Raw genomic sequence first — 21,708 nt, forward strand, 5'->3', positions numbered from 1 at the left:
TTCTCCTTGACTTCCCCACCTCTTTTTTTGTTCCTTAATCTATTACAGTCTAGCTTCTGATTGTGCCATTCTTAATAAGGTCACTAATGACTTAATCATCAGATTCAGTCATTGGTTTTTAATTTTTCTCTTCTTTGAGCCTTTGCCAACATTATTGAACACTTTCTTAAAAGTGGCTTCTGGGCTTACACTCTCCTGGTTTTCATTTGGCTTTTGCTTTCATTTAATCCTTGATCTTTCTTTAACCTGCTTTAATCTTAGATTTTATTTTATTTTGCCTTTATATTTGTTATGCTCCTTTTAGGCAATTTCATTTATTCCCACAGTTTCATCCATCAGTAAATACAGATTTCCATCTATAAACAGATTTCTAAAATTTGTTTTGTTAGTCATTATCTTTTAACTTTCTTTTAATTTTGATACGGTAAGCGTCAGTAGATAGACAAAACCCTCATAAACAAAAGCTCTTTAGGGTCCTCAGTAATTGTTAGGCATGCAAATGATATTATTGTATAAAGTGTTAGAGCACTGCTTGGGGGGCATGTATATATTTTATTGAGATATAATTGACATATAACATACTAGTTTGGGATGTACAACATAATGATTTGATATTTTGTATACATTATGAAATGATGCCTGCAGTGAAGTCTAGTTAACATTGATTACTACACAGAAAACTTTTCTTCCTGTGATGAGAACTTTTAAGATCTTTTCTCTTAGCAACTCTCAAATACACAATATGGTATTTACAGCAGTCACCGTGCTGTCCATGACATCCCCATGACTTCTTTGTTTTATACTGGAAGTTTGTACCTGTTGACCCCCTTCTCTCATTTTACTTATTCCCACTTGCCTTTATCTTTCTTAGAGTTTTGATGCTACTTAGGCATTCTCCCTTTTGCCTTTATTTCCTACCTCAGGGTATCTATACTTCCCTTAGTAGGCATAAAAGGCCCCTTTCCCATGGTTTATTTGGTTTACATTGCAACTGAGTGCTTCACCAACAGCAGAGTGTCCCTGTTGTTCATTGAGTCCATCCACAGTCTTACTTACTGGCACCTGTTGCATAATTCTGGGATGCTTCTTATCTCCTCCCACCTTGCTCTTCCTAGAACCTCAGTATTGTTAAGACTACCTCCTGTAAAGCTTTTAGGCATTTAGTTATATTTTCTTCTCTGTATTTTTAGGGCTTAATTCTTATCACTCTTATCCCGATAGTTATATTTTCTTCTTTCAGGAAAGATAGGATATACAAGTTTTTGTGGAAGTATCAGGACAACCAGAGACTAGCCAGGGAGTGTGATCTCCATTGGTTAAAACTGGAGCATAGGATTTTGTTTTGACCTTTAAAAAAAGAAAGAAAAGAAAAAAAGCCCTTTTCCTTCATAGCATTTAGCATAATGTCTATTGCATAGTAATCTTTGTACCTATCTGGTTTATGCACTGTAACCTCAGTGCCTGGCAGAGAATAGTCGCTCAGCTGATACTCATACTATGAATGAATTTTTACAGCATTTATAAATAACAAAAAATTTAGCATTTGATTATATACGTATATTATTTTTCTGAAGTTACTTCCTAAGTGTTACCTTATCCCTCGTTCTGCTATAGCTTAGGAATTACCAACTGACCTAGTTTCTTTAAAACCAGTAAGTTTTTTTTATTTTAAAAGATTTTATTTATTTGACAGACAGAGATCACAAGTAGGCAGAGAGGCAGCCAGAGAGGCAGGCAGAGAGAGCGAGGGAAGCAGGCTTCCCGCTGAGCAGAGAGCCTGATGCAGGGCTTGATCCCATGACTCAGATCATGACCTGAGCTGAAGGCAGAAGCTTAACGACTGAGCCACCCAGGCACCCTTCCTTTTTTTTTTTTTTTTTTTTTTTTAACCATTATGAAAAACGTCACTGTGTACATTGGCAAACAGGTCCTTTTGTGGACATAAGTTTTCATTTCTCTTGGGCAGCATATGCATAGGAGCGCAGTTGGTGGTATGGTAAGTGAGTATCTAACTTCATAAGAAACAGCCAAACTGTTCATTAGGGTGGCTCTACTAGTTTTGCATTCCCACCAGGTATATGTGAGAGTTCTAGTTCTCTACATCCTTCCAACACTTGAGTTTTTTCAGTCTTTTAAAGTTTAGACAACATAGTGGGTGTGTGGTGGTATCTTTTGGTTTTAGTTTGCATTCCTAATGACTAATAGTGGTGAACATCTTTTCATGTATTTATATGCCATCTGTATGTCCTCTTTGGTGAAGGGAGTGTTCTTATATGTTGCCCATTTTTTATTGGATTGTCTTGTTATTACTGGGTTTTAAGAATCTTTTACATATTCTGGATACAAGTCCTTTATTGGATACATGTTTTTCAGATATTTTCACTCAGTCTATGATTTGCCTTTTCCTTCTTTATAGTGTCTTTTGAAGAGCAAACGCTTTAAATTAATTTTCTTCTTTTATGATTTGTGCTTTCTGTATTCCTATTTCAGAAATTTTTGCCTAGCCTAATGTTACCAAGATTTTTCTCCTATATTTTCTTCAGGGAGTTTTATATAGTGTGAGCTCTCTTAGGATCATGATTCGTTAGAATTTTTTTTTAAAGATTTATTTATTTATTTGACAGACGGAGATCACAAGTAGGCAGAGAGGCAGGCAGAGAGAGGGGGAAAGCAGGCTCCCTGCTGAGCAGAGAGCCTGATGTGGGGCTCAATCCCAGGACTCTGAGACCATTAACCCACTGAGCCACCCAGGCTCCCCTCGTTAGAATTTTTATGTCTCATGGGAGGAAAGTATTGAGATTCATTTTTTGAAACATCATTAACTAATCTTATTAGTGCTATTGTTAAAAAGATAATCCTTTCCCCATTGCATTGCTGTGGCATCTTTGTTGAAAGTCAGTTGGCCACTTGTGTCTATTCCTGGGCTTTCTATTCTGTTTTGTTGATTTCTATGGCTGTCTTTTGCCAAGACAGCAGTATCTAGTCCTATTAATTTAATATGTCTTGAAGTCAGTTAAAGTTTCCAACTTGTTCTCCAAAATTGTTTTGTCTCTCCTACGTCTTTTGAGTTTGTTTAGCCATAATATTTTAGAATTAGCTTGATAATTTTTTGCAAGTGAGCCCACTACAGTTTTGTTTAAGTAAGCTCTAAGCCCACAAGGGGTTTGAATATATGACCCCAAGATCAAGATTCGCATACTCTCCTGACTAAGCTAGCCAAGGCGCCCCACCTACTGCAATTTTAATTGGAATTACATTGAATCTATAAGTTAATTTGGGAAAAGTCAACACCTCACATTATTAGTTATTCTAATCCCATGGAGATGGTAGTCTCAGATTTTTTGTTTAGCTTTTCTCAGTGGTGTTTGTAGTTTTTACTGTATGTTTTGCACATGTATTTTGATGCTATCATAAATTGGTCTTTTTACTTTCAATTTCTGATTTTTGCTTGCACATAGAAATAGAGTTGATTTCTGTATTTTGACCTCATAATCTCTGATCTTCTTAAATTCACTTTATCCTGTAGTAGCTTTTTATAGATTTTTAGGAATTTTTTGCATACAGGATCGTGTTTGTAAATGTAGAGAGTTTCACTTACACGTTTTCAGTATCTGTCTGCTTTTTATTTCCTTTTCTTGCCTTTTTTTTTTTTTTTAAGGTTTTACTTATTTATTTGACAGAGACAGCGAGAGAGGGAACACAAGTAGGGGGAGTGGGAGAGGGAGAAGCAAGCTCCTTCTGAGCAGGAAGCCCAATGTGGGGCTTGATCCCAGGACCCTGGGATCATGATCTAAGCCAAAGGCAGACCCTTAACGACTGAGCCACCCAGGCACCCCTCCTTTTCTTGCCTTAATGGGCTTGGAAAAGTGGTTAGAATGGACATCTTTGCCTTGTTCCTAATCTTGGGGAATGGGATTGGGAGTGAAAACTTTAACCATGTAAGTGTGATGTTAACTGTAGGTTTTTTGTATACTTTTTTTATTGGATTGTGAAAATTCTCTTTTGTTCCCAGTTTGCTGAGGCTTTTTTTTTTTTTAAAATCATGAATGGCTAGTGAAATGTCAGATGATTTTAATGCATATGTTCAGATCATCATGACTTTTCTTTTTTAATCTTGTTGATATAGTGAATTACATTGATTTTTGGTGTAGACCAACTGTGTTTACACACACACGCGCATGTATATATATATGTGTGTGTGTGTAGTTGTGTGTATATCCTTGTTACATATTCTGTAGATGAGGAAGGTGATACACAAAAGTTGTGATGTAAGAAAGCAAACAATAGGAACCCAGAAAGCAGTAGTCTGAATTATTTGCTATAAAGTCAAGCAGAAAAATAGATTTTAGTAAGGTGACTTTATATGGCACAGTGTAAACATTAGACAGGAATCCAGATAAGTAACAGAATGTAGCAAAATGGGAGGTTTAAATCTTGTTTTTTCCTAAACCTGCAGTAATTTGGACTAATATATCAGTTCTTTGTGTAAAAGTTTCTTTACCCTCCTTCTACCCACAAATGATTCTGTTTATTTGATTCTAAGAAAGTTTGCCCATTCTCTACCCTCCTCAACTTTTCTGAAATCAGGAGAGTTATATTAGCTCTCAGCAGGGAGGTAACCTGTGATGGACTTGTATCTGGTAGTGTCTATGTCAGTGCAGATTTTAGGCAGGGGCGTGAGTCATTAAGCTCTCACTCAGGCTGAACTGTTTGCTTTGCTAGCACCTCATGTCAGGTGAAATTTTTATATTCTATTTTATAGAGCTAAAATGTTTCAGTTTAATGTGAACATTTGGCTAATAACTGCATTTACAGAAAAGCTAGTAATAAAGGCAAGATTTCCTTCCCATTCTCATTTTCTTTTCACAAAGGCTTTTAATTACTTGCATTTTTAATTGTGTCTACTCACATATATCCAGTTTTTAAAAACATATATTATGGAGCTTTCAAATATATACAGAAGTAGGGAAAGTAAATTAATAAACCTCAAGAACCCTTATTCAGCTTCAACTCTTACACACATTTTGTTGATCTTGTTTTTATCTGTTCTGTCCCTACTGCCATTTTTAGCAGGAACATTTTATTATATTTATTTATTTTGAAGGATTTTATTTGTCCTACAGAGAGAGAAAGAGACCCCACATGTGTGAGCAGATGAAGGAGCATAACGGGAGGGAGAAGGAGGAGAAAAGAATCTCAAGTAGACCTCTCATGGAATACAGAGTTGCATGCATATGGTGCTTGATCTCACAACCCTGAGATCATGACCTGAGCTGAAGCCAAGATTTGGACGCTTAACTGACTGAGCCACCCAGGTGCCCTGGGAATATTTTAATAGCAAATTACAAACACTGTATCATTTCACTCATAAATACTTCCGTATGTGTCTTTGACATTTAAGGACATCTATATCTATCTGTCTACATCAGCAGTGTTCTATAGCCTAATGAAACTTTAATATATTTTAACATTTTGTTAAATTTAAATTAAAAATTTTTATAAAGATTTATTTATTTATTTATTTGACAGAGATAGCAAGAGAGAGGGAACACAAGCAGAGGGAGTGGTAGAGGGAGACGCAGGCTTCCTTCTGAGCAGGGATCCCAGTGCGGGGCTCAATTCCAGGACCCTGGGATCGTGATCTGAGCCAAAGGCAGACGCTAAGTGACAGAGCCACCCAGGCACCCCTAAATTTAATTTTTTAAAAATAAATTCTTTGCCCCATGTGGGGCTTGAACTCAACAACCCTGAGAACAATAGTCACATGCTTTATCCACTGGGCCAACCAGCTGCCGCTAAATTTAATTTTTAAATAAGTTAATTTTATTTTTAATTTATCGTTATAGCTTCACAGAATTTTTAAGGGGTTAAATAAATAGTGGTCTAATATCTGATCTTTATTCCAGTCTCCCTAATTGTCTCAGAAACGTTGACAGTTATTTGAACCAGAATCTAAACATGTTTCATACATTACATCTGATCATCCAATTGCTATGTATTTTTAACTAGAAGTTTCATAGAAGTTTAACAGAAATTTGGATTCCTAATTCTTGCTTGAAAATTTTTAAAGATCTTATTAATGTATAGTGAATTAATAATGAAATTTTAATAATATGATAATGCAATAGATTACCTACTGAACGATAGGCAGTGCAAATAAAGGCAGTTGAGAAATTGCCAAATTTCTGAGAAGTAAAACTCTCTGTGATTATGAAGAATTGTTACTGAGAAATCAAACATCTGGCCAAAGGCAACCTTTGAAAGTGAAGCATTGTATCATCTAGTAATTTGTAATTGAAATAAAAATAATACAAAAATATTCTAAGGTTAATTAATTGGAAATGCAAATGCAACACTGCTAGTCTTTAATATACCTTGAAATTACACTTTTCAAACTGAGGGTGCTAGTGAGGTAAAGTTCATAAGCACAAGTTATAAATTACAACTCTGATGTTCTTAACTTCTGAAGGCCAAAAGGGATTCAGAAGAACCTCTAGACCCAGTGTGGAGAACACTTAAAAGTCTATGATACTCAAATTCAAACTCGGTGGTAGGAGAGAAAGAAGGATCTGAAGCTGCATGGATAATTGTGTGCTGTTGTTGGAGAACTTTTTATATACATTTAATGTTAAATTTTGGGGAACCAAAGAAATATGTTAAATTGATAATATGCTTTAGAACCATAAGTTATAAGTAATAGGTATGTAGGAAGATTAAATGATGATTCAAGCAGGATGTTTAATTGAAACCCTAGTACAAAGTTCAACAAATAATGAATTGTCAGCTTGTTAACTTGCTTTGTGATTTGGGGCAATATTTGGTATGAACAAGAGATCTTTAAGCTTTGTCTTTCTCTGCTTCTTGGAATTACCAAGAAAAGCTTATTATTTTAGGGGGTACAGTCTGTTGCCAGAGGATAGGGACACATAAAACATGCTGTGGGAAGTTTTTTGGTAAGTTTTCATACTTGAAGTGTTAACGTGTTGTCAGTTACCTAGAAAATAGTAGCTCTCAAAATGACTCAGAAAGCTCTTACTATTTTTTAGTTTTTATTTTGTTTTGTTTTTATTTATTTATTTGTCAGAAAGAAAGCATAAGCAGGGGAAGCTGCAGGCAGAGGGAGAAGCAGACTCCCTACTGAGTGAGGAGCCTAATGTGGCATTTGATTCCAGGACCCTGAGATCATGACATGAGCCAAACGCAGATGGTTAACCAGCTGAGCCACTCAGGCATCCTGCTATTCATTTCTAAAGTTTTTTTATCAACATGCTTTAAACTAAACTTCTGACCTAATACTTTATAATTTATTATAGTTTTAATGTTGTATTCTTTATATTTGAGATTTTTTAATTTTTTTTGAGATATTTTTAATATTAATAATTGTGAGTAGTTACATGTTATTGTACATCTTTTGAGAAAAATACATCTTTTTTGGTTGTGTGTGTGTATTTAAAACTTAGTTTTGTAGCTTTTACAAAAAATTATGTTTCATATAAAAAGTACTCTGTTACCATTTTGAGCATGTTATATCATCACTTTAATAGTAGAGGTAGAGAAAGTGTTAGGGCCTTGGACATAGCATATTCTACATTTTTTTTTTGTCTATAATTGTTTTTGGTATTAGTCCTTTGCTTTTTGCTCTCATTAACCTGTTTCTTCCTCTCATTCCTATTCCTTTGGCCATCAGTCACCCTGCTGCTTTTCTTAACTATTACATTAACTCCTTAACTTGCCTTGTTTTTTTTTTTCAGCCTGTCATATTATGGCAATAATGATTCTAAAGCACACCACTTGAGTGTTATTCTGCTGTTAAAAATGTTTGATTGCTTTCCATCATTCACTAGATTCCTTAGCGGCCTTCACAACTTAGCCAGTCACCTTATTTATCCATATATCATCCATACATCATTTATTCATTCAGCCATACTTATTGAGTTTCTTTTGTGAATCAGACGCTGTGCTAGGCTCTGAGTCTCAAATTGTGAGTAAAAACAAACAGGAGCTCTACCACCATTGGTTTAGTTGAGAAGACAAACATTAAATAAAAACGTCACATAGGGCGCCTGGGTGGTTCAGTGGGTTAAGCCTCTGCCTTCGGCTTGGGTCATGATCTCAGGGTCCTGGGATCGAGCCCCACATCGGGCTCTCTGCTCAGCGGGGAGCCTGCTTCCCCCTCTCTCTCTGTCTGCCTCTCTGCCTATTTGTGATCTTTCAAATAAACAAATAAAATCTTTAAAAAAAATAAAAAGTTACATAGATCAAAGTAAAATTGCAATTACCATATATCCTGCAGAAGGAGGAATATGTGCTATAAGAGCTTACAATAAGGGCACACTAGATCTAATCGGGGAGCTCAGAGAAAGCTAAGATCTGAAGAAATGAGTAAGATTTACTACACAGAAAGTGGGAAATATGATCATATCAGACTGTGCAAAGAATCTTCCCATTGGGAGTATTTTTTTTTAAAAGATTTATTTATTTATTTATTTGGCACAGAGAAAGTGCACAAGCAGGGGGAGAGGGAGAAGCAGGCGTCCTGTTGAGTGGGGAGCCCAATGTGGGGCTCAGTTCTAGGACCCTGAGATCATGACCTGAGCAGAAAGCAGACATTTAACAGACTAAGCCATCCAGGTGCCCCCACCCCCACCAAAACGAGTTTGTTTTGAGAACAAGACTAGAAACAAGCTCATGTGACTTAGTGCATAAAAGAAAAGGGATCATTGTATAAAATGGAAGGTTGGCTTGACCACATAAGGGACTCGAAGCAATGCCAAGTCATGTTGTTATTAAAATAAAAGCAATAGGAGGCCATCCAAGGGTTTTATTTGGAGATACTGGGTGGAGGAGGGAGACAAATGGATGTCGGAAGACCAGTTAGGCATTGTTGCATTAGTTCTGCTAATGGATTGGCTGAGGAGTTTGGTGATGGTAGAGAAGTAGTCATTTTAAGATATATATATATATATATTTTTTAAGATTTTATTTGTTTATTTGACAGAGAGAGATCACAAGTAGGCAGAGAGGCAGGCAGAGAGAGAGAGGGAAGCAGGCTCCCTGATGAACAGAGAGCCTTATGTGGGACTCAATCCCAGGACCCTGAGATCATGACCTTAGCCGAAAGCAGAGGCTTAACCCACTGAACCACCCAGGCGCCCTAAGAGATATTTGTAAGGTCAAATCAACCAAATTTGGTGACATACATTATATTACATTTGGAGTATAATAAGGAAGAGGTAGGAAGAGGGAGATGGCTTCTTGCAATGCTGGAGAGATTATGATCCCATTCACTGAGCTAGGAAATGTTGAAAGAGTATCATTTTGGGTGGAGGAAAATCATGACTTCAGTTTTGAAGGTTGAGTTTAAGGTACCTTTGAGCCATTCAAGGGAAATATCAAGTAGGCAGAAGAATGCTCAGAAGAAAGATCTAGGCTGGATATATAAAAATGTTTAATTTTATCTGAGTATAGAATTTTATCCAATTTTATCTAATTTTTTTTATCTAATTTTATCTGAGTATATGAAGCTGTGGGCAGGGGTTGAGGGTTTAAAATGTAGATTGGCCAAGACTTAAAACTAAGCCTTGAGGATCTGTAGCATTTAATGGTATTGAAGGTTGAGTCTGGTTTGAGTGTTGAGGGTAGAAATCAGAACAGCCAGAGAAGAGGAGGGAAAACCATGAGAATATTCCAATGTGAAAGCTAAAGGAGAAGTGTCTAAAGAGTGGTAGTTTGAATACTGCTGGGAAGCTAACTATGAAAAATCTCCACTAGATTTAATGGCACCATTATCTGTTTCTGTGTAATACATCATCATAAATCTTAGAGGCTTGAAACCAGTGTATTATTTCTCAAGATTCTGTGGGTTGAAGGTCATTCAGCTGGCTGCTTAACTGGGGCTGGAACATTGAAGATGGCCTTTTTTATAATCTGGGGCTTTGGTACTTGTTGCCTGGGCACTTTGCTGCTCGTTCCTGTGGCTTCTGTCTCCATATGATGTCTGATCAGTCAGTGGCCAAGTTCAATCTTCCTTACGAGGGAGCTGGCTCCCGAGGGGGTGATAATGAAGTTGTGAGGCCTGTTAAGACTTAGGCCTGGAACACTTTCCATAATTGTCATCACAATGACCAAAAAAAAAATCATGGGTGACTTTGTGTGGGAATTGTTTTAGTGGACTGAAAAGACTAGGGAATGACTAGTAGATGAAGAAAAAAATTCTCGTCATTCTTTTTTATTTTCTCTAAACTTGACTCAATAGGCTACTAACTGCCTGAAAACTTCTGCTTTTTTCCTTCATATATTCCCTTTCTCTGAATGTTGTTCCTCTATCTCCCCCATATTAAAACCTTTCCCATTCCTTTTTTTTTTTTTTTAAGATTTATTTATTTATTTGTGTGACAGAGTACATGAGCAGGGGGCAGAGGGAAAAGAAGAGGAGAGTCAGACTCCCTGCTGAGCGCAGAGTCCAGAGTGGGGCTCAGTCTCTCATGACCCGGAGATCATGACCTGAGCCAAAATGAAGAGTCCAATGCTTAAGCAACTGAGCTACCCAGGTGCCCTTAAAACGTTACCATACTTAAAGGCCTTCTTAAAATCTTCAGTTTCTCCTTTCTATTTTACTGTCCAGCACCTTTGAATTTTAATTTGTTTTTCATCCTAGTATTTTTTTTATTTCTTGCCTCCTATATTTTTGATGATGATCTTCACCCTGCACATGCCATCGCCCAATCTACAAAAGGTTCTAGATTTTTAGTCACCTTTTCATTTTCCTAACTTACTCAGATGCTGCTTTTCTTTGAGCCTTCCCTGGTTCATCCACCAGATAATCACTTACTCCTGTACTCACACATGTTATATCATCAAGTACTCTCAGCCTGTCATATCACGGCAATAATGATTCTAAAGCACACCACTTGTTATTCTGCTGTTAAAAATGTTTGATTGCTTTCCATTGTTCACTAGATTCCTTAGTGGCCTTCACAACTTAGTCAGTCACCTTATTTATCCATACATCATTTATTCATTCAGCCATATTTATTGAGTTTCTTCTGTGAATCAGACACTGTGCTAGGCTCTGAGTCTCAAAAGGTGAGTAAAAACAAATAGGAGCTCTACCACCATTGATCTAGTTGAGAAGACAAACATTAATAAAAATGTCACGTAGATCAAAGTAAAATTGAAGTTACCATAGATAAGGCCAAGGACTTGTTAGGGCTTCAACATATGGAATGACTGTTTCTCCACCCCTTGTTCTAGGTGTCAGGTTTTTGCAGCTCATGTTTTTGTGTCCTATGTGGGTACATAAAAGGGGCATAGAGATCAAGTACATACATAGTAAGAGAGTAATCCTCCCAGCTCTTGAAGATAAGACTACCTGGTTTTGTGACCTACCATAAACATTACCACAGATTCTGTGTTTGTGTGTTTGCATCCACATTTGTGTGTGTTTTGGGATGCGGAGAGCACAGGTCTTATTGGCAGGACTGAGAGGTGCTTGTGTTCTGACTACAGCTCTCACTCTACCCCTCTTACTCTGGTACTTTTCTTCTGCTGTGGGAATGGGGAAGACCTCATTTATTTCATTTGACAAATACTGTGATGGGGGTTGGGGCACAGAAAAGAGTAAGATCCTTCTCTTTGCCCTCCCTCAAACTAGTGGGATAGGTAAATAGGTGCCAGGTAAATGGGTCATTAAAACATAAGGTAGGAAGTATGATTATTAAAGGACTTACTATTTGAGTTACTTCTGTAATAGAACCAGTTGGCAGAACATCTAAGTGCAAGGGAAACCTCCTAAGTGTTGGTACAGATCAGTCAGTTTTGACTCTCATGGTTGGCTCTGGTGTGGACATTATCGAGGAGCCAGTTAGGTGGTTGTATACGAGGAGAAATCTGCTTGATTTCTGAATTAAAGATGTTTTAAAAATAAATATCTTTCTTTTTTTATTTTTTTTTTTTACTATTTGCTGGCTTTTATTTTTTATATTCTGTGGGTCTAAAAAATAAATAGTTAATGTGTAAGAATTCTGGTTATCTAAGGTTTTATAATAGTTTCTCTTAAAGTGAGCTAGCTAAAACATCTCATTATTTGGCTTGGTATAGTCCTTATTAAATCTTAACACAATGCCATGCTTTAGTAGGTGCTCAATGAATAACAAAGAATAATTAAAATTTAAGTTGAGCCTTAGTCCGTTCTTAGCACAGTCACAAATAATTAGGATTTGAACTGTAATCAAAAACAAAAAGGTTGAATGAAGGAGAGATTGCACTTTTATAACAAAGGTTGAGCAAGCCTAATGATAAACTGTCATCAGACCTACCTAATCTGCCCTTTACTTTTGATATCTGTGGAGAAATAAATTTTATTCCTTTTTAATAAGAAGTTCAGGAAAGATTCAAAGGTGAAAAGTCAGTAAGATAGATCTCCAAAGGAAAGAAGGAGAAATAGGACAGTTTTCCTAAATTTAAGTGGGAGTTACATTTTCTTTTCTGTCAACTACCAGGATAATTACATAAGTTATCTGGAATGGTGGTATCAGTGAAATGAATCATTTAAAATAATATAGAGGGGCGCCTGGGTGGCTCAGCTTGTTGAGCATCCAACTCGGTTTCAGCTTAGGTCATGAATCTTAGGGTGGTGGGATCAAACCCTGATTCAGACCTTGTTTGTGCTCAGTGTGGAGTGTGGAGTCTGCTGGAGATTCGCTCCCTCTGCTCCTCACCCTGTTTGCACTCATTCTCTAAAATAAATAAAACCTTAAAAAAAATTAAATAATATAGAAAACTTCAATTGTATACAAGTAAAAATAAAACTTTGTTATTATAAACAATAATTTTCTTTGCTTATTAATAAGTCCGTTAGACTGAGGTTTTGCCAAATATAGTCTTATGAAGACTCTAATAAAGACCAGTAATGTCATGATTACGGGGAGTTTACTCTATTCTTGAATTGCATATGAAAGCCAATTCTTAAAATTTGCAGTCCTTACATGGTCTAAACTTGATTATATAGCAGGGATTATTTGAGTATATATCCTCCAAATATGTATCTTCTGACATGGAATCTTACATAACAACTTATCTCTAAAATGGGGATAATAATAGTACCTGTACTGGTTTGTTATTAAATATATGAAAAACTCCTAGAATTTTGCTTGGCCCATAATAAGTGCTCAATATCCTAGCTATTATTCTTGCTTGCTTTTATTATTGTTATTAGTCATGTACTTAGGAATTGGGAGAGAGCAGTAGGAGGGAGAAAATATATTACTGCATCTTTACATTGGATAAAGGAGTAACTTGGGGGGAAAGCATAGGACATTTCATAAAACAATCTAAATTATTTATAAAATATTACTAATTAGTGACTTAAAATCACTAGATTTTTAAAGGGATGATTTAAAATTTGCTTCTAAAAGTAGTAATTTTTCATAATTAAACTTTCCTTTTTTCTATTTAATAAGTTATTTTTTTTAATGTGGTTATCTTACCACCTGATTTTTTAAAAAATATAGGTAATGGTTTCACTAGTGGTTAGGCAGTATAATGAAGTGGTTAAGAGCACAGAATCAAGGGCCAGACCGGCTGGGTTTGAACTCTGTCTCCTTACTATTTACTGTGTACTTTCCCAAAAGTTATTGGAATTCTTTGTGCAAAAACAGGCGTTTTTGTCATTTGTAAATAGGAATTGTATGGCGCTTATCTTATTTGTTTATTTTTGTGGATTCAATGAATTAATGTATATAGATTATAATATATAATGAATTAATATATGTATATATATTTTATATATATATGAGCCATATATATGGTTTAGAACGATGTTTGCCGTATAGTAATAACTACTCTATAAGTGTTGTTAATGACCAATTTTTTTAGCATCCTCAGTGTAGACACTTAACTTTAAAAACTCTTACACTAAAGTTTCGTGCAATTAAGTTTTATGAAACTCTTTTCCTGCCAAGTGTTCAGAAGTAAGCTAATAAATATCTTCCTAACCAGTATTGTAGTTTTCTGGTTAGCTTATCCTCCCAACACACCTCTTAAAAAATTCCTTTAGGAACATGATGATCCCTTTCCTCTGAACTCTTTGAGTGATGGGACCACATTTTATTATGCATCTTTAAATACCCAGAACCTAAAAGATGCTTAATATTTGGTAGGTGAATAAAAAATGATGACTGAAAGAAGCATGCATAATTTTCAGGGAGTATTTTGCCCTCTTGCAGTATACTTTAATAACTGATCAAGGAGAACTCTTTGTTGAAGTCCTTAAAAATGTGGGATCTTTGGGTTTGTGATTATAATGTAATCTACTTTAAGTTGAGGCATGTATGAACTTTTCTTGTCTTTGATTTTGTATGAAACACAATAGTTGACTGCTTGAATGAACACTTTATCTGCTTTTGACACTTATCTTCATATTAACATATTCAGGTATTCTGGATAGATAAGGATAAATGATACAAAATTTCAGCATATTTGTGAAATTTTGTTCTTTTTTGTTGTAGATTTTTAAAAATTTAGTAAATGAAACAGAATACTGCAGATTGTTAAGCTGTAGTTTCCTTTGTTCCCCTACTCAGTGTTAACTTTCTTCCCTCTTCCCCACCTCACCCCATCATGAATTTGGTATGTAGCTTTTTAGTTTACCTTTCTCACTTCTACTACATGTACATGTTATACATATATAAAACTAGATTAAGTAATAATTTAACAGTGAACACAGATGCTTATCTGTGTCATTTTTCATCTTGCTTTCTTTTCATCTGATACTGTTTTGATTCACAAATAGACTCACACTTATAGTTGTCCCCCAATATAAGAAAAAAAGGTGGTATTCTAGAACAGTGGAGAAAGGATGTTTTTTTAATAGTATGTCAGTATGTTTGAGAAAAAATCTACCTCTACTTCTACTCACAGAACTAAATTTCAGATTTAAATGTAAGTGGTAAAATAGTAAAACTTTTAGGAGAATATAGAAGAATTGTCATGACCTTTGAGGGCACAGAAAGTACTAACCACGGAAGAAAAAATGTATTAAGATAAGAAATTCAGTTTATCAAAAGATACCACTAAAATAGTAGAAGAAGTCACAAAATGGGAGAAGATATTTACAGTATGTATATCTAACAAGGGACTCATCCAGAATATATTACTAATTTTTCAAATCAATAAAAAATGTTAACTTAGTTTTTTAAAAAGCAGGCAGAAGCCTTTAGCAGGCACTTGACCTGAGCATTTTTGCTCCTCAGTGTATATCAACAGAAGCACGTGTCTAGGTTTTTCATAAAAAGATATGCTATAATTTGGGGCACCTGGGTGGCTCGGTGGGTTAAGCCGCTGCCTTCGGCTCAGGTCATGATCTCAGGGTCCTGGGATCGAGTCCCGCATCGGGCTCTCTGCTCAGCGGGGAGCCTGCTTCCTCCTCTCTCTCTCTCTGCCTGCCTCTCTGCCTGCTTGTGATTTCTCTCTGTCAAATAAATAAATAAAATCTTTAAAAAAAAAAAAAGATATGCTATAATTTCAGAGTTGTACTATTCATACTAGAAACTGGAAACAACCCAGATGCTTATCAACAAAAAAAATAGATAAACTCTAGTACATGTTCTCTCTCTATTCCTTTGTTGTCTCTCTCTCTCTTTCCCTCTCTCTGTCTTTTATACTCACATGCTATGTGGCAATGGGAATGAATGACCTACACTTAAATATGCAACAGTATAAATCTCAATCCCATAATATTAAATGGAAGAAGCCATAAGCCAAGGAGACCATATTCTGTAATTCCATTTATATAAAGTTCAAAATCAAGGAAAACGTCAGTTGGAGAGAGAGAATGACTGGAGGGGCATAAATTAGTAAGTTTCTGTTTCTTGATAAAAATGCTCATTACATGAGGACATTCATCTTGTGAAAGTTCACCAAGCTGTACACTCATGATTTATGTTCTTTTATGTATGGATGCATGAATTGTATGTATGTTATATTAAAAAAATACTGTTTTGAGATGTATCCGTGTTGGATCTTAGAGGTTGAGTTTATTCATTTCAACTCTGATTTATAAACAGACCACAGTTTGTTTATTGATTCCCTTATTGGACTTCTAGGTTGTTTCCTGTGTTCCTGTTTCAAATAATGCTGTAGACAGTATTTTACCTGGCTTCCTGTAAACATATATGAGAGTTTCTTTAAGATGTATAACTAGAGATGGCATTGCTGGTTCCTGATGTATGCTAATCTTCAGCTTATCAGATCTTATCAAATTGTTTTTTAAAATGGTTATATATGAGTGATGGAAAGTTTCCATTGAGATACACACACACACTTCTCATCACTTTTGTCAACCCTTAAAATTTTGCTCACGTGATGGGTGCAAAATGATATATCCCTCATATATTTTTTTAAGATTTTATCTACCTATTTGATAGAGACACAGCAAGAGAGGGAACACAAACAGGGGGAGTGGGAGAGGGAGAAGCAGGCTTCCTGCTGAGCAGGGAGTTTGATGCGGGGCTTGATCCTGGGACCCTGGGATCATGACCTGAGCCAAAGGCAGATGCTTAATGACTGAGCCACCCAGATGCCCTCCCTCATATTTTTAATTTGTATTGTCTGGCCATATGGATTTCCTTAGGTATTTTTTTCTCCCATTTTTCACTATTAAGAATTACCCATTTGTATTTTTGTACATTTTTCTTATGGTTAATTTTATATTTATTTCTTGATTTATGTGCAATTTGCCTTGATTCTCAGAGTCCATATATTCAGAAAGGCCTCCATTTCTGATTTTAACATGCTGCTAGAATTTCAGTTGTAGACTTTAGATTTGGAATAATTGAACCTTCTTAAGAATATTTTTCTTTCAGGCTCTTTGTGTTTTTCCTGTCTCTGTTTGCCTATCATTGCTCCTTCCATTATTACTGGCACATTTCAACTATAGGTTTTTTTTTCCCCCTCTTTTGTTGGTGAGAGGGGATATGGGGAAGGGGAAATGATAGAAAACTAAATAAAAATTTGACAAGTTTTATAAAAGTGATATAACTGTGTATGAAATATGCTTGTGACCATTCTTGGTTGTTTTGTTTATTTTGGTTGAAATATTTTCCAGATCTGGCATTCCACAAAGGCCAGTTATTTTGTTTTATATTGTCTCCCTTGTGGATGCTTATCATTAAATTATTTGATTTGTGTGTGTGCATGTGTATGTATATACCTTTCTGTCTGTGAGTGTGGAGAAGCAAGAGAGAGAGAGAATTATCTGATTAACTGTGTGTGTATGTGTATACAGTTCGGAAACTGTCATTGTCCTATGCACTGCTTATATCTGAGGTCTTTGCAGTGCTGTTATCCTGTGGATTCTTGAGACAGTTCCATGTATTGATTATATCCCAGAGTAACTATTGCTCCTCCTTCCTCCATTGCTCCTTGTGCCCTGATGTTATTGTGATCTTAGAAAATGACCGAACACTCGGTGGTTGTGCTTCCCAGATGCAGAGGTGACTGGTCTGGAGTAAAGGAGATGATGGAAACATTGTTTTCCTCTTTCTCTTCTGGCAAGGTGTGGTAATATTAGCAAGAGCTTGGAGTTCCTCAGCTGTTTTCCAAGTGTCACAGAGAGAGGTTAGAGAAAACCTTTCTCACAGAACATCCTGGCCCAGATTTCTTCAACATTCTGTTCTACTGCCTCTGACTTCTGCCTTAAGTAGGATCAGTGCCAGAGGAAAGGCTCAAGACTCCTGGCCATGGTCACAAAACCTTGACTGATTTGGATCTTGCAGCGTATTCTCTTGGCATGAAGCTTTCAGAGAGCTGCCAGCTTAGCAAGAGCTTCACTAGGAATTCTCTTCTGAGAATAGAATTTGATTTTTTTTTAATGGTTTAAGGTAACTCGTAAAAAATTGAGTCTTAAGTCAGTGTAGAATGACTTCAATCCCTAATTTGTCAAGTGCAGAAATCTTTGAGGTGAGAAATAGAAAGGCCATAAACAATAGTTATGTTTGCTGAATGACCAAAGCAGTCTGAACTTTGGCAATTAATTTGGAAGTGATTTTTTAAAGTATTTTCTGTATTTTAGAGAAAACTCTAAATAAATCCCCAAGTATGGTAATCCTGGGCTTTATTTTTAGTTTTAAGAATTATATATGTGATGAAGTTTTTTGTTTTCTTGGGCACCATGTCATTATCACACATAAAATATTAATAATTGCAGTAATGTATATTCCATATTTTCTCAAAAAATCTTGGCTTTTGATTTCTTTGTCTTTTCTTCTGTAATGTTCCACCACCCTCCTCACTCCCCAGTCTTTGCTTTTTCATGCTATTGATTTATTGGAGAAGGCAGATCATCTGTCCTATAGGATGTCCCACTTGCTGGATTTGACTTGTTGCCTCTTGTGGTGGTATTTAACTTGATTCCATGTCTCTAGCAGTCCCTGTAAACTGGCAGCTAGAATAAAAGGCGTGGTGAGGTTTAGTTCAACCTTTACTTCCCTTTCCCCTTTTTTCCTTTCAGTGCTCCGCATCTGCTGTTGCATCACTTCTTGATATACATTCTTTCTGGTTATCCCCATTTAGTTACGCTAAGATTTGTGTGTGGATTCTCTTGGTCCTCTGTTACTTACTTGGTACAGAGATACCCATTAGAATCATTTCAAACTCTTGTAAGATTCTTAAGAATCCAAGATCCTAATTTAGCAGGTCTGTTGGGATTGGGGAAAGATAGCTCTTAAAAAACACATGGAAAAATAAAAGCCCTCTTCCTTTACTCAGATGTGGTAAGAATCATTATTTTTAATACAATTAATATGTAATTAGAGTGACAAAATTTTCTTTTATGCAGATGCTTTGGGAATATATGTTTTGTCAAAAAATTAAGCCTAATTAAAATTATTAACTAGAAACGTTTGTGGCTGCCGTGGTATACTAGAAAAAGTACTGACTTGATCCTAGGAGGCCAGATCACTTATTCTTTCTGAGACATTTTTTAATCTAGAAAATAGGAATAGTAAGATATTTATTAGAGGCTTGTTTTAATGATTAAATGAAATAATTTATTTGGAAGCAGTCTAGCACCTGGTGGTTAGTTGAATGGAAACCTAAAAAGCATTACAATAATAGATGTTTTTCAATTGAGGTCTTTAGAGTAAAAGCTGAAGAAAATTGATGTAACAGCCTCTCACGTGCTTATTTTCGCCGTATCTTTTCTTTATAAGCATTTGTTTTTTGAGTGATAGGAGACTGATGTATTTAGTTTTAATATATGTGTAATTAATGTGGCCTTTTGGGAAAAACAGCCTGTGGAATCTTATTTTTTCCCCCCTTATTTTCAGCTCCATTTACCTCTTAATTCTCCTTTGCCTGGAAGTGAATTGACCAAGGAACCTTTTCGTTGGGATCAGAGACTCTTTGCACTAGTGTTGCGGTTGCCTGGCACCATGTCAGTAGAAACAGAACAGTTGACAGGTGTGCCTTTAGATGACTCTGCGATCACACCAATGTGTGAAGTAACAGGCGGTAAGTTTCTTTGCTGGCAGTAATCCAGTGACTTAAGGCAGAGTTTATCTGAATGTTTTAAATGTACATTTCAAAAACTCCATGTTTGTTTTTGTTCAACGAGTTAATGTTAGGAATTACAACTATTACAACTTCTGTGATCTGATTTGAATGGGATTTAATACGATTGGATCTGAAATGAATGGTATTTCTTTCTACCCATATAGAAAGTGCTGGTATTTGAAGTTGTTAAACTTCTGTCTTACCTATAAAGATTACCATTGGTTCATGAATGCAGTAAAACTATTTTCTCTGAAAAATTAACAGAATTTTGAAAATCATCCCATTAACCATGTAATGTTGATTCCTTGGTTAAGTACAATTTTCCCTAGAGGCAAAGAGGAAGCTAGGTAGTAGGTTAGAGGAACAGGTAGTGAGGTCTTATGCAGCTAGATCAGGTAGTCACTATGTTAAGTGAACAATAAGGATACTCTGGAAAAATAATATGTGAATAGACTCAGAACTTCTGTAATCTGGAATTGGTCAGCAGATGTGTTTAATTCATACGGCTATGTATTGAATGTATTGAGTGTCTGTGTGTACCAAGCACTGTTCTATGCTTTAAGACTGCAGTAGTGGATATGACAGGCAGTGGTTATTCTTGCTTTCACGGAGCATTTTAGTTTTCACCTAATGAATTTAATTTAGTACTCACTCAATGTCCAAATCTGACATACCACTGTTTCACCTGTGTCAGGGGCCGGTGGCCTTAGTCTCTAGACACAGGCAGTGCTCCTTATTGAGATTCCATGATAGACAGGCTCATAGGTTAAAGGAGAATCCTAAGGTTCAATTAATATTTTAGTTGCCTTTCTTCTAAAATTCTCAGACAGAAAGGGTACCCTACACAGGTATATGAAGTAAATAAATTAAGAGGTTATTCTTCACATTATTAAATGTTTGTATTTATAGAAGTACTTTCTGGTAACTCTTGTAATTCCTTCACAGTTTACTTAAAAAGGTATGTACATATATTTTTAAAGGGAAAAGCTATCTATCTAAATTTGAAAATCCACTGTTAACAATGCCTTGTTTCCTTGTGCATGAATGGTATTTTTCAGTGACAGTCATTGTTTCTGTGGGTAGATTCACATTTGTATTCAGAAAATTTTAGTTTTCAAACTTGGACAGACTCACTTGCTAAAATCCTGATTTTTTTTTTTTTTTTTAAGCTCTAGTGTTTTTATTAACAGATGGAAGGCCTTAAAATTGTAATTTATTTACACTCTTGCCTTGGAAATTTTTTTATTATATATGCTTAGTTTGAACTAGAATTATGATAAAGTTATGGGACTATATGTGCTATAACTTTTGCTTCTAGGATCAAGAATATTCCTAGTGGGAAATGAAGTGAGTGGTATAATCAGAGAGGGTCTGCAGTGAACCTGAGACATCATGTAGTGGTTAATATCCTTGTCTTTGGGCAGGAATGTACTAAAGCTATTTTGTTTATTCTTGGAAAGGAACATCTCCAGAGGAGAAGATTCTGAAGTGACCGTTGGTAGTATCTTTCAATCACCCAGAAACTTTGGTCAAGAAATTAGGAAGCTCCCCCGAATACACATCCTGAATCTCTCCTTGATGTAGTGGTTTATTTGACTCTCTTGCTCTTGGTGTAAGAATATTAAGAAGCTGTTCAAATGCCACTCACCTTTTCATAGATCTGAATAATATTTTCTTTTTTTTATTATTTTAAGACTATTTCCTAAAGAAAGTTTTGAGGATAAAACACTAGAAAAAATAGAAAAAAAACCGGAAAGCTAATACCACTGGCATTGCACTTTCCAAATAAGTAATTTCTACTAACAATTCATGTGCATTTTTTAACTTAATGTGTGTGTACATTTATTTTTCCCATTATAGAGTAATTTATGTCACTAAGGAAAAGTTGGAAAGAAATGTGCCTATGGTGTCACAATCATTAATAAGTTGTTATATTTTCTAGGTAATACTCTAAAAATATTGTAAAATTGTCATTGTAAGCATTTTTCTTTTATTAGGTAATTAGTCAGTGTCCATTCTATGTAACTATTTCTAATGCTGGAAATAACAGCAGGAACAATAAACAAAGATCACTTTTTGGACTATGTGACAGATAAAATCATAAAATGAATAAGTAGTAGTATTTTAGAGAGTGCTACTTACTCTAAGGAAGAAGCA

General features: G+C 35.7%; 1 protein-coding gene across 2 annotated transcripts in view; it reads left to right on the forward strand.

The window, feature by feature from the left end:
* The window catches only part of INTS6 (integrator complex subunit 6), a 90,360-nt gene that overhangs the window by 36,065 nt on the left and 32,587 nt on the right, over positions 1–21,708 (forward strand). For both annotated transcript variants that reach the window (XM_059378134.1, XM_059378135.1), the window contains exon 5: positions 19,326–19,509. In XM_059378134.1, coding sequence (XP_059234117.1) covers positions 19,326–19,509 — 184 coding nt within the window. The remainder of the gene's footprint in view (positions 1–19,325; positions 19,510–21,708) is intronic.

Source organism: Mustela nigripes, chromosome 15 (assembly GCF_022355385.1).
Source record: "Mustela nigripes isolate SB6536 chromosome 15, MUSNIG.SB6536, whole genome shotgun sequence".
Taxonomy (NCBI): Eukaryota; Metazoa; Chordata; class Mammalia; order Carnivora; family Mustelidae; genus Mustela; species Mustela nigripes.